Raw genomic sequence first — 13,444 nt, 5'->3', positions numbered from 1 at the left:
GTAGAAGAGCCAATCCTTTAGTAGATACTTCTTCAAGGTCAAAGCGAAACTCAGTTCTGGAAAATAATAATACTCTAAAACATCTTGACTAGCTGCTTTCCAGAGTTGCTTATCACGCAATTCCATATAGCACAGAGCAGGAAAACACTCAATAGGCATAGTAGCAATTTTTAAAATATACTTTAACTGAGCGCAGTACGCTCTTGCCTTAAGTGTTGGCCACCTGGATTCTGTACAAAGTGCTGCTGAAATTCCTGATGGTAAAGAGCATAGCTTCCGGAGGGGGGGGGGGTATTCTGCACCATTTCCAAATCTTTAATGGAGTTCAAATCAGAGCCTCAGATTTCAATGCCATAGAACATTTGAGTAAGCATTTTGCTGCTAAATATTAGGACAGGTTCAATCAGCTGTCGTCACTTATTGTAGCAGAACTTTATCAATGACCCTATGGTTTTCTGCACTTTGACTTTCACTGCCTCTGTATGAAACTTCCAAGAGAGGGTTTCACTAATGAGTATCCCCAGGTGTCTAACAGACTGCATTTTTTCTATAAGCACCATTTATATCTAGGACTGTGTTTGCCAAAAATCATATAATCATTGTCTTACGAGTATTTATAGACAGACCTTCCTGTTAACAGTATGTGCCAAACACCTCCAAGAGATTTTTGAGCCCAATCTGGAGAGAGGAGTGCCAAATCATCTGCATACATCAAAATTGAGATATTTCTGTTCCTAATTATTGGAGGGGGAGAGTTTGCATTGGCTAAATATAATAATAATAATAATAATAATAATAATATATTATTATTATTATTATTATTATTATTTATACCCCGCCCATCTGGCTGGGTCTGAACACTCATCCCCCGCCACCACTTTCTGAACACGGCCCAGGAGGAAGGAGCGGAACCACTGTATAACAGTGCCCCCAGCTCCCAACCCCTCTAGACGGTCCAGAAGGATATTATGGTCGATGGTGTCAAAAGCCGCTGAGAGATCCAGCAGGACTAGGAAACAGCTCTCACCTTTGTCCCTAGCCCGCTGGAGATCATCAACCAGTGCAACCAGGGCAGTTTCAGTCCCATGATGAGGCCTGAACCCCGACTGGAAGGGATCCAAATGGTCCGCTTCTTCCAGGCGTGCCTGGAGTTGTTCAGCAACCACTCGCTCAATAACCTTGCCCAAGAATGGAAGATTTGAGACTGGGCGATAGTTGGCCATATTAGCCGCATCTAAAGATGGTTTTTTAAGAAGCGGTTTAATGACCGCCTCTTTCAGCGGGTCTGGGAATACTCCCTCATAGAGGGAAGCATTTACCACCCCGCGGAGCCCATCGCCCAGCCCTTCCTGGTTAGCTTTTATTAGCCAGGATGGGCAAGGGTCAAGGAGACAGGTGGTTGGTTTCACTCGTCCAAGCAGTCTGTCCACATCCTCGGAGGTAACAATATGGCACCAAACCATTAATATGAAAGTAAGGAGGGGTAAGAATGCAACCTTGCATTCCTCATGACCTTTTAAAAAGCATCAGTCATACCATCATTTTAAAACTACTCTGACCCTCATTTCTGCATAGTTCTTGGATCAATAGCAGAAATCTGCAGTTGGTGTTGGCAATTTGAAATTTCTCCCACACTCTGTATTGATTAACAAAGTCGAATGCAGCAGAAAGATCAATAAAGGCTACATAAAGATTATTCTTTATGTTCTTAGTATATTTCCTTATAATATGGTTCAGAGTAAAACACTTATCAATGGGACTGTGCCCTTCTCTGAATCCCGCTTGTACTTCATGAATAATGTTGCTCTTTTGCAACTAGTCGGATAAATTTTTGAAGGCGATACTGCTCATATAGCTTTGAGGAGTTGTCTAACAAGCTAACTGGCAGATAGTTTTGCAGATCATTCCTACTGCCTTTCTTATAAACTGGGAAAAGAATACTTATTTTCCATCCAGAGGGCATTTGGCCCATGTTGTTTATGGTGGTAAATAAGCCAGCCAGGATAGGCACCCACCATTCTATGTATTCCTTACACAGGAATATAGAGCTCCAGGAGCTTTATTCAACTTCAAAAAGGAAATAAGGACCTTTATCTCATTACGGGAGACTGGTTGCCATTCAGGTAGGTGGATAAATCATTCTATACTACTGGCATATATGATTGCCAGGCACGAATTGAGGCTTTTTATGGTGATTTCGCTTCATTTAAAACCCTGGCCACCAATTCCCAGAGTTTGTTTTCCCTCTGTTCCATTACTGCTAGTCCCAATTCCTGCCATGGGGTTTTCGTATATCCAGCTTTCTTATTTGGGGCAGACTTTTGTATTCCAATTCACGTCCATGGATTCCTATGACGGATTCTTATTCAAATCTCTGCTTTAGCCAGAGCTTTCTTACACTTCACATTGACTGTCAAACCAGCCATGGCGTGTTGGTGGGAAGCCAGCTTCATGGGCAGAAGGATGTTGTTGTTGTTTAGTCGTTTAGTCGTGTCCGACTCTTTGTGACCCCATGAACCAGAGCACACCAGGCACTCCTGTCTTCCACTGCCTCCCGGAGTTTCGTCAAATTCATGTTGGTAGTTTCGAGAACACTGTCCACCTTCACCCAATCCAACATGCACCCCACCCTCCAACCCAGTGTCTGGTGTGTGCTGGGGTCTTAGGCAGTTGAATCAGCATATTATTGGAAAAAGTTCTTTAAATACCTAAGTGCCTAGCTATCATTGTGACATTTTCACATTTATTTCTTACTTCATATTGGCTTCAAATATTTTTATTTCAGTGTAATGCCTACTAACTGTGAAGTTAAAATAAGCAGTGTTAAACTCACCATTTTAAAGGGCAAAACTATCAAAGTAATGGGGGAAAAGGGAAATTAATGATTCATAATGCTACCGTGGAGAATTGGTAGCAGCAGCCACTTTTGTCCTATTCCAAGTTGCACTCCCACCTCTGAGCAATTATAAGCGACTTAATGACAAACTGCTGCACCAGCTTTCCAGCATATAAGTCACTGTGCCTGAGGGCCTACCTCCTGCATGCTTGAGTCAACAGGTAAGTATACAGGTAAGCCTCTATGTGAACTAGTGCTGATGTCGGCACTCACAACATTGGGTTATAAGTCACTTGTTTTAATTCCATCATATGCAACATCAATCTAATTTGTTTTGAGCATCAGTGGCAAGTATTTCCACTGTAAAGCCACTGTATTCCTGTGCATACAAACCAAGTTAACATTTTGAAATAAATACAATGCCACCTCAAGATGATAGCACTTCTGGCCCAGGTACAATACATTAGAAGTCCTATATCAGGAAGCAAAAGTCAGCCTAAAATCACAGTGTTGTTTCGTTAACTGCCAGTGTGTTACTCTATACCAGAAGAATCTTAACGGTGCTCCCTCTCCCCACAACTGCACAACTATGAACGCTATCTTCCACCTTGGTATTTACCAGTATGAAACAGCTGTCAAGAGAAAAACATAATAGGTTAATGTGCAACCCAATCTAGGTCTTCCTGCCTTGCTGGCAAAGCAACAGTGTTATGCTTTTGAGGCTGTATGGAAATACCTTCTGTTATATGTCTCATATCCTTAACCCCCTCTCAGGAATCCAGATCACTCAGCTCATTTTTGAAAAAAGCAACATCAAAGCTGATGCAGGCATTCAGCTTGAGGAGAGATATTCCCAGAATGCACTGGGGGAGGGGAAGGAAATCGGGAGCACCACAGTGCTGCACTACTGTTGATGATTAAAAAGGGAGAAAGAACAGCACATTGATAAAAAGCAGCATGGCACTGATTACAGGCAAGGTTATAAATAATATTTTCATAAGTCTTACGGATTTTGTGCAGATTAACGAAGTATTTCTGCCAAGTACTTTGAAGATGAAGGACTCCATAGTGGCTTGATATTTTTAACAAGTGATAGCAATTAACTGTAAACTACAATCATCCATCCTTTCTTCAGATGTCTTACTTATTTTGCTACATGTACACCTCCCTCACCATACCAGCACCTCAATTTCATGTGCTTATTCTAACCACCATTGTGAAGTGTGAAATTACTCTTACCCTTGCTTTACAAGAGAGATACCGAAGCACAGAAAACAAGCAATAGGGTTATGGTAGGATCAGAAGTGGGGATTATGTGAACCCAAGGATTGTGCACCAACCACCAATATTTCCTCTCTCCCCCTTCAGTAATAATAGTCATTGTCTTCCCTGCAAACTAAAAATTGGTGTTGAATGTGCTGCATCTACCAGAAAACATCTCCCAAGAAAATCAGTGCTAAAACTGGCTGTGAAAAGGATCGCTTGAATCACAGAATAAAGCAGCAATTCAACGTTATTTTGTCTTTGACATTTTATAATGGAAGCTTAAAAGTGTGGGGGCGCACAGAGAAATGTGTTGCAGGCATGCTATATTTCTTGTTCTGAGGCTACTAAAGAGCCAAGGGTTGGGTTTACATAAGGAACACATGGCATGAGTCGCTAATGTGAAGTGTCAATTCATTCCCCCTTTTGCACCTTGTTCCATCACACTTCCCTGAGAGGGAGCAGTTTTGTGTGGAGAATAGAGCAGTAAGCACATACAATTTGAGTGTTTGCTCCTGAAGGGAAAGAGGTTTTCCAGATATATTTGTAAGATTAATGGTCTTCCTTCACTCCCTCTGCTGCTGCAATGCCTTCAATAAATGGGCGGGGGTGAGAGAGTATTTCCCATCCTGGGGATTCTTGTAGTCTTGCCTTTTTCCTATGTTCCTGCAGTACCTGCGTCAACCTGCTGATATTTGAAACCTACTAACATTTTATTATGGTTTTTTTACAAATGACAATCTGTACAAGAGAGCCTTTATCTGTGATTGATGTTTCTGGATATTACTGTAATGGACAGGAAAACAACAGCAACAATTTATAAAAGGGGACTATATTGAAGTTACTTCCACTGCCACATACCTATGAACATCCTATTGCCCCAATAATTCTCCCTAAGAACCACAAGTCGGTACTTAAAATGAGCCACACAAGAATTACTTACAAGCATTCAAGCTAGCGCAATAAACAGCAAGCCGAGTCATTTTCTTCAGAAGGGATCAACCGGTGAGAAGAGCACAAATCTACACCGTGGCATGACAGGAACCTATCCTAACAAGTAGCCATCTTCTGCTCAGCTAATTACAGTGGTACCTCCGGTTACAAACTTAATTCGTTCCGGAGGTCCGTTCTTAACCTGAAACCGTTCTTAACCTGAGGCGCACTTTCGCTAATGGGGCCTCCTGCTGCTGTTGCCGTGCCGCTGGCGCGCGACTTCCACTTGCATCCCAGGGCAAAGTTTGCTACCAGGAGCACCTACTTCCGGGTTAGAGGCGCTCATTACCCGAAGCATTCGTAAGGAGGACAGTACATAACCCAAGGTTCCACTGTACAGGGTTTGGAAGAAACAGCACAGTTCTTTTTCTCCCTCCCCCTAGGGTTGCTTGCAATTTGCCACCCTGGGCCACTTCAAGTGGCAGGCCTGCTTGCCTATCCAGACTAGATTAATGAAGAGGGGGTGCTTCTTTAAAATATGACCAAACCCAGAACTGGAGCCCTACTCATGATCAACCCTGGCTGCATGAGCTGATCCTTGACGTATTTTGGGAAAATAAAAATTGACAAGATGTGCAAGTGCTGTTTGACAGATCAAGCCTCAGGATAATTTTAGATGTCTGCTAAAATATCCCGAGTTAGGTGGTGGCACGCCTGTAGCTCCATTGCAGACAGGCATGTAAAAAGCTCCCATAATGCACTAGAGTTAGACAGGAGGAGAAAAGTGCCAAATGAAAAAAGACCTTTCCAATGTCAAGTTTCTAACGTCTAATTTAGACCCACCCCAGAGTGCTGCAAATATCTTCAAAGCGGTGCATCTTTTGTGTCTTGCCAAACTTATGTCATATGAAAATGCAGTTCTACTGATGGTTTACCTTTGTTCCCCGCATTTCCTCCCTTCATTAACAGGAATGCTCAGCCATTACCCATTTTTATGTCAAGAAACCCCAATCTAATTGTTTTAAACCAAAGCCTCATATTCTTATTCAGGATATTTATAAGTCTCTCACATAGCAGATCTATCAAGTGTTTGAACTAAAAAAAAAGGCTGTTTATACAACAGCCTCTTTTAATCCCCACTTCTTTATCCTGGGTACATGTATATGACATGACAAACTCTACTTTTATTCCCTGGAGGCAAAAGTCTAATATTATTGGCACGGATTGTGGGTAAGCATGGTACAAATGAAAACAAAGCATCATGCACGGGTAAAATTAGTACGTGCTTGTTAGAAAAGAGAGTATGTTTTTCTCTAGAAAAAGAAGATCTGCAAGTTCAATTAAATAGCCATTTGCACAGCCAGGGAAGTCAATTGCTTCTTAATTGAATCACTTTCTCCACCCACATTTTTCTGATAAATTCTCTTTCTAAGCAGACCTTTTAATTTAATGCGGCATTTGAAGTATTTTGAGTGCTTGTCTAAGGGAGTGATACACTCTCCGGTAAACCTATTTATAGGCAAGACTCAACATAAACCATCTTGCCCAAAGAAATTTACCCAATGTATAGCATTTATTCATGAACACTATCATTCTTTTAAGAGGAATAAAAATATTTTAAATACTGCAAAATCCATTTAGAAAGGCAAGTTACAGAGCAAGTTTTTTATTTAAAAAATAAAGACCTTCTATACACATGCCCTGATCCAAATGATTGCCCATGGAGTCCTGTTTTTAGAATCTAAAATATCACTAGTCAGCTGTTAGGCATGGAAGGTGGAATGGGGTGGAATGGAACTGTGCCACATGGCTCCTCATCCAGTTAATACACATGCTGATGGCAGGGAATGATAAGGAAGGGCTGTAGCTCAATAGGAGGCATCTGCTTTTATTGCAGAAGATCCCAGGTTCAGTTCCTGGCATCTCCAGGTAGAGCTGGGAATGTCCTCATCTGAAACCCAGAAGAACTGCTGTCAGTCAGTGAAGACAATACTGAGCTAGATGAACCAATGGTCTGACTCTGTATAAGGCAGTTTCCTATGTTCCTTCTATGTGTCTTATGATCCTAATTTCATCCACTTTTCAGAAAAGCTTTCAGGAAATGAGTATTAAAACAATGGATAAACCGATGAACAATTTTCAGTGAAAGATCCATCCTGAAATTAAATCATCACCAGATTTAACTTCGTTATCAACCTGTAAGCTATCAAAGCTTATAAATTGATAGAGGAACAAAGACACCTTATTGTGATCTGTAGTTTAGATGCAATGTTATTTTTGCTTACATTCCACTTAACAAGACGCAAACATTATTTAAAACGAAGAGCTCTGTGGCTACTTAAAGACGAACAAATTCATTATGGTGAAAGCTTTCATGGATGAACATAGGCTTTCAAAGGGGCGAGGGGAAATAATCACACAGACACTGAACTTGTAGGTGGGCCATTCTTATTATTCCTCTCAAGAATTACGCTGACAGCTTGTTAGCCAGAACTGCAGACGACACATACAGTTTCCCAGCTGCAACACATATCAGCTTTGCTGCAAGCGTGTTAAAAGTCAGGTCTCTTACCGTGAAGTAGAACTGTTCTGTCTCCTGCTGATTTGCCCGTCTCTTGGCAATGCTTGGCTTGCTCATGAAGGTTTCGGAGACTGTTGATTTTACAGACTCCATCGAGTTGCTATACTGGAAGCAGTCAGAGACATCAAAATCCTCAATGGTGACGATATCCTGGATAGTCTGCAGTGTGGCCTCCATTGTTTTCTTAACCTGGCAGAGTGAACACAAGAGAGGAATTATAAAGGAGGGGGGAGGGAAAAGAGTGAAGGTGGGAATGCAGAGGAAAATGCCTTGTTATCACTCGGTTTGTCATTTACTGCAACTGGGGGTCTGTGATTCCCAAGCACAACACAACACAATTAACATGAACAGGGTCTACATAAAACAAGTGGCTGAGAGGAGACTGAGGGTTTAATCTTATGCACACTTTCAATTACCATTATAGCATAGGTGGAACAAATTCATGAAACTTGGACCAAAATGTACACAACTGTACATCTAAAATTTGCTGTTTGGTTGCCTTAAAAATTTGTGCCTGAACTGAAGCTTATATGTTTTTATCTTCTCAGCTGCCCTTACTCTCCTCCAACATACTGTATTGTCTAGACTATGCTAAAACAGCAAGGGAAAAGACCAATAAAAAATGGAATTTGTTAGCTTACCTCTTCATTTTCTATCTTCAGCGTGGATAGCCTAGACTGTAGCTGCTGACACCTCTGCACTAACTCACTCTGCACAGGCTGCTGGGCACACAGCTGGGACACCTGGAAAAGAAATGGAACTTCTGAAAGTTTCTAGACATTTGATTCTTCAGCTCTGCACATGTATGAGAGGTGTGGACTGGGCCATGGAACAAATGAAGTCATAGGGTTTCATAGGAGAAACGGCTCAGGACCGCAATACTTCAAGAACTGCATCTTTCCATATAGAATAGAATAGAATAATTTATTGGCCAAGTATCAACCATACTTGGAATTTTGCTTCGACTACATTGCAATGTAAATAAAAAATGTACCTCATACAAACACTATTCCCCTCACAGTACAACACCACAGTGAAAAGGCCCCATACCACCAACTGGCCTCCCTTCCGCCCACACAACTACAGATTCAACAATTTGATGGCACAAGGAAAAAAGCTATTCCTGTGCATAGACGTTTTTGTATATAGAGTCCTGTACCGACATCCGGATGAGAGTAAATCAAACAGGTGATGACCAGGACGCGAAGGGTCTACAGCAATTTGCTCTGCTCTCTTCCTGACTCGAGTGGCATAAAGTGTCTCTATTGGAGTCAAACTAACATGAACTAACCTCTCTGCAGTTCTTACTGCTTGTTGGAGCCTATTCTTATCCAGCTTAGAGGCTGTACAATACCAGACAGTAATGGAATATGAACCTACACAGACCCTGAGATCATCCTCTAAGGCCCTCCTTTGTGTGCTTCCTCCATGAGAGGTCTGGAGGGTGGCAACACGAGAACGGACCTTTTCTGCAGTGGCTCCCCATTTGTGGAAGGAGGTTAGCTTGGCACCCTCATTATATACTTTTAGGCACCAGGCAAAAACATTCCTCTTTAAACAGGCCTTTGGTTTACTGATATTCAATGCCCTTTTAAATGTGCTGTGGAAGGGGTTTTATTGGTTTGCTTCTGTTCTGAGTTTTGTTATGTGTTTTATATTTTTTTATATTGTAATCATATGTTGTAAACCGCCCTGAGATCTACAGGTGTAGAGTGGTAGACAAATAAAATACATACATACATTCCTTCAGTGCAGGGGCTTTTCCTCGGCCAATGGAACAATCTCCCCATCTCCTCACCATGTACCTCCCTAAATTGGTTCTGGGTTTTCATTCAACCCTCCAGAGTAGATTTGGGACTAGTGAGAGGAGATAGGGAGAGAAGTCCTTTTGTGCTAGCATAAATCCTTAATGCATACTGCCTATAGCTTTTCTTGGACCAGCATTGACCTGTGAGCAAGGATGAGAGACAGGACCAGAACTGTCCCTCAAAAGGATTGTGGAGATACATGTAACATGTAAATGAACCCAAAGACTATGCTAGGCTTCCTCAACCTCAATCCTCCTGATGTTTTGAGACTGCAATTCCCATCTTCCCTGAGTGGCCTGATAGCTAGGGATCATGGGAGTTGTAGGCCAAAAACATCTGAAGGGCCGAGGTTGAGGAAGCCAGGACTATGGTGTTTGGTTCAAGCAAGATTTCTACCCATTATTAACAAAGATAATTAAATATTTAAGCAAATTTAATATATTGTAAGAAAACATTTTGGCTTAATAAACTGAGGTATGAGCCTTTTACCTGTATTCACAGGCCTCTTCTTTCTGCCCTTTGCACAACTCATGATCAAATCATGATGAAATCTTGAATTAAACATAGTTTCCTGTTTTGTCCTAAGTGGGTAAACATGTTTACCAGTTTCAGACAAGCAAGGATCTTAAAGCAATTCCAAACCATGGTTTGAAATTCTGCTTCTTATTGAAGGTGGTAACTATAACTTCCCGGTTGGGATGAAATGGTTAACTGTGATTAAATTCCTGGTTTAATCGTGGTTTATAACAAGCAAGGAGAGATGGGACTGATGTGCTGAAGAAGAAAAAGCTTGTTCATATCTTAACTTATGAAGCCAAGATATGATTATCCCAATGTAGTATCTTAATCTTCCATTCCTTGCTCAAACCTGTAACATTAAGGGTAACTCAATATCTGCATGCTCAAATTTAAAGAAGCAGCTTATTTTTATTTTTTATTTTTAATCCTGAACTCCAAAATACATTGTTGGAGGAGAGTTTTGATTGCCAGTTAATTCCATTGCTGGATGTGCATCTAGCCCTTGGGCAGATTTCAAAGCAACAAGATGATGCTATAAAAAACACAAAAATCCAATACAGCTCTATGGGGGGTAAAAATCAATGGAAGGTTCATCATTTGCTCCGACGTTTGAACATATTTCAGAACCACCATAAGCCTCTATTATTGGTACAAATATGGGGGGTGATGGCTACATGAAGTACTGTATTTTCAGATTTCACTGGAATATTAGAATATATTAGGATATTTTACATTTGCAAACTCAAATCCCTACTCAGGAAGCTCAATGTGTGATCTCTTAGCCTAACTTTTCTCACAGGGTGGTTGTGATGATTAAATAGGGACGGGGGAGAACTATGTACACCACCATGAGCTTGGAGGAAAAATGGGATGTAATTGTAATAATAAATAATCATAAGTTTGGGGTTATAGCATATACATGTGATTACAATTACCAGAGCAAATATGAGATTTAATGAATTTTATAGTATAATACAGAACTCTTGATGGTGTCTGCATCACTGAGATATTCTCACTTCCCAATGAATACAGACATACAACAACAAATTAAGTAACACTTTCGTTCTCCATAATAGTGACATGAATCAAGACAGAGATTGTGTCCCTTTGAATAAAGTTGTAACACTCTGCATGGGATCCAATGGCGCTTGCTTCTTCAACAACATGAGCTCTAATATATCGCAGCTGTATGCAACAGCTAAGAAAATTCCATGGATAAGAACACTGAAAAAAGACCTAATGCAAAGCATCTGTGATAACCGTCTCTTGGGAGTAGATACACTAGATGAAGGAAACATGCAATAAATACCAGAGGAATATGCAATGAAATACTGAGCTTTAGTTTTATGGCTCACCATCCAGCATGCACAATTATCTGCCTTTACAAGGTATCTTGTTATATAGGAAGACCTCGGGGGAGAGGGGGGACAAAAATGGATGACTTTGCTATTCTTAGTTGGCATGTTAAATTCAGTGACAGGTTTTACAGAGGATTCTGTTTCCTATGCTGTGAATTAGTGGAAAAAACTCAACTTGGGTGACCCACTGGATATATAATGCCAACAGTCAGAGTTTTATACGCAGATATTAAGGGGGAAAGTCTCAAGAAACAAAAAAACTACTTACAGGTTGGGATGAAACATGAATCACCCTAACTCTTGTATCTTTTCAGTAGGGCACAAAGACACCCCTTTTCCTGGTGGCTTTTAATAGTTAATATAAACTGGGGCTATAAATTGGGGCTATTGTGCTATGGTCTGTAGTTTATCTCGATGATGGATTATTATATTTTTTGCTTTAGTATTACTATGAAATTGATAATTTTAAAGTTTTTTTATATTACACTTGGATTTGTATTTTTGTAAATACAAAAAGTGGCCTATAAATCCATTAAATAAATAATAAATTAAAGCACTGAATTCTCAGGCCTGATTCGCAGCCATTTTCCAGCATTTGAACAACGGCAATCACCATGAGAAGACAGATTCACAATACAATAGTTGTGCAAATTAGGTCTTAGAGAAGCGAAAGAGTCTCTTATGAAGGAAGGAGACCAGCTTGAAGAGGATATCATTAGAGCAACCAGCATAGAAAACATATAACTAAATAAATTAATGGCCAATAGAGCAGAGTTTGTACTACTGAGTTTTCCAAGAGAGCCACCAAATATGCAATAAAATACCAACCTTCACTTTTATGGTTCACAATTCAGTGAGCGATTCCTGTACATACTACATAGTAATGACATTGAGCTTCAACTCTTTTATTTATCATGGTGCTAGGAAATACTGGTAATCTCTACAGTAAATTCTTTTCCCAATTAATTTTATTCTAAGGGTGAAGCAATTGGATCACTTCTTTTCTAAGAAGCCATCGTTATTACAAATGAGAAGATAATCACAAACTGATACTACAAATTCACTTTCTCTTCTTACCCATGAAGATATATGTTGCTTAAATTAGGACATTCTTTCATAATTTGATGCCCAGGCCGAAGGCCAAGATGTCAGGTCACTGACCAATTCAAGGCAATTTGCTTGATTCCCTCCACAGTCCTTACCTTGACTGGATTGGAAATTCCATTATATGCTTATTTATGAAAAAGAATAAAACTAACCATGTCTCCCATGTGCGGCTGAAACTCAAACTTCATGGGTGGGCAGAAGACATTGTTGCACATCTCCATGAGGCGCTGCTTGTCGCTGTTGGCATCCAGGTTCTCCACAGCATTCTCAATGGCATCCAGGCCCTCGTGCTTTGATTGTTCTAAGTTCAGCTCTGCTGACAGGAATGTCCTGAGTGCCCTACCGAGGCTGGCATGATATCCCAGGTCACAGCACTGCTGGAAAATAAAAATAAAAAAGAAAGGCCATCTGAAACCCAAGAAGCTCTACAGCAGGGGTCCCCAAACTTACCCGGCTTTGGGCCGGATGCCCGCCGCGCCGATTGCATGGTGGGCCGGAAGGTGGGGGAGCGGGCGCAGGGGCACACAGCTGTGCACGCCCATGTGCATGTTGTTGTTGTTTAGTCGTTTAGTCGTGTCCGACTCTTCGTGACCCCATGGACCATAGCACGCCAGGCACTCCTGTCTTGCACTGCCTCCCGCAGTTTGGTCAAACTCATGTTCGTAGCTTCGAGAACACTGTCCAACCATCTTGTCCTCTGTCGTCCCCTTCTCCTAGTGCCCTCAATCTTTCCCAACATCAGGGTCTTTTCCAAGGATTCTTCTCTTCTCATGAGGTGGCCAAAGTATTGGAGCCTCAGCTTCACAATCTGTCCTTCCAGGGAGCACTCAGGGCTGATTTCCTTAAGAATGGATAGGTTTGATCTTCTAGCAGTCCATGGGACTCTCAAGAGTCTCCTCCAGCACCATAATTCAAAAGCATCAATTCTTCGGCGATCAGCCTTCTTTATGGTCCAGCTCTCACTTCCATACATCACTACTGGGAAAACCATAGCTTTAACTATACGGACCTTTGTCGGCAAGGTGATGTCTCTGCTTTT

The 13,444-nt window shown here is 41.2% G+C and overlaps 1 protein-coding gene across 7 annotated transcripts in view; it reads right to left on the bottom strand.

Annotated features, from left to right (window-relative positions):
- Nucleotides 1-13,444, bottom strand: part of SRGAP2 (SLIT-ROBO Rho GTPase activating protein 2) — a 213,321-nt gene that overhangs the window by 51,020 nt on the left and 148,857 nt on the right. For 5 of the 7 annotated variants that reach the window (XM_060277120.1, XM_060277123.1, XM_035122342.2 and 2 more), the window contains 3 exons: nt 12,558-12,782; nt 8,255-8,356; nt 7,605-7,802 (listed from right to left, as the gene is read on the bottom strand). In XM_060277120.1, the coding sequence (XP_060133103.1) occupies nt 7,605-7,802; nt 8,255-8,356; nt 12,558-12,782 (525 nt within the window). The remainder of the gene's footprint in view (nt 1-7,604; nt 7,803-8,254; nt 8,357-12,557; nt 12,783-13,444) is intronic. The other 2 variants (XM_060277121.1, XM_060277122.1) reach the window with 1 other exon arrangement.

The sequence above is a fragment of the Zootoca vivipara genome, chromosome 7 (assembly GCF_963506605.1).
Source record: "Zootoca vivipara chromosome 7, rZooViv1.1, whole genome shotgun sequence".
NCBI lineage: Eukaryota > Metazoa > Chordata > Lepidosauria > Squamata > Lacertidae > Zootoca > Zootoca vivipara.
Note: the sequence above shows the minus strand (reverse complement) of the source record. Positions and strands in the feature narration are given on the sequence as shown.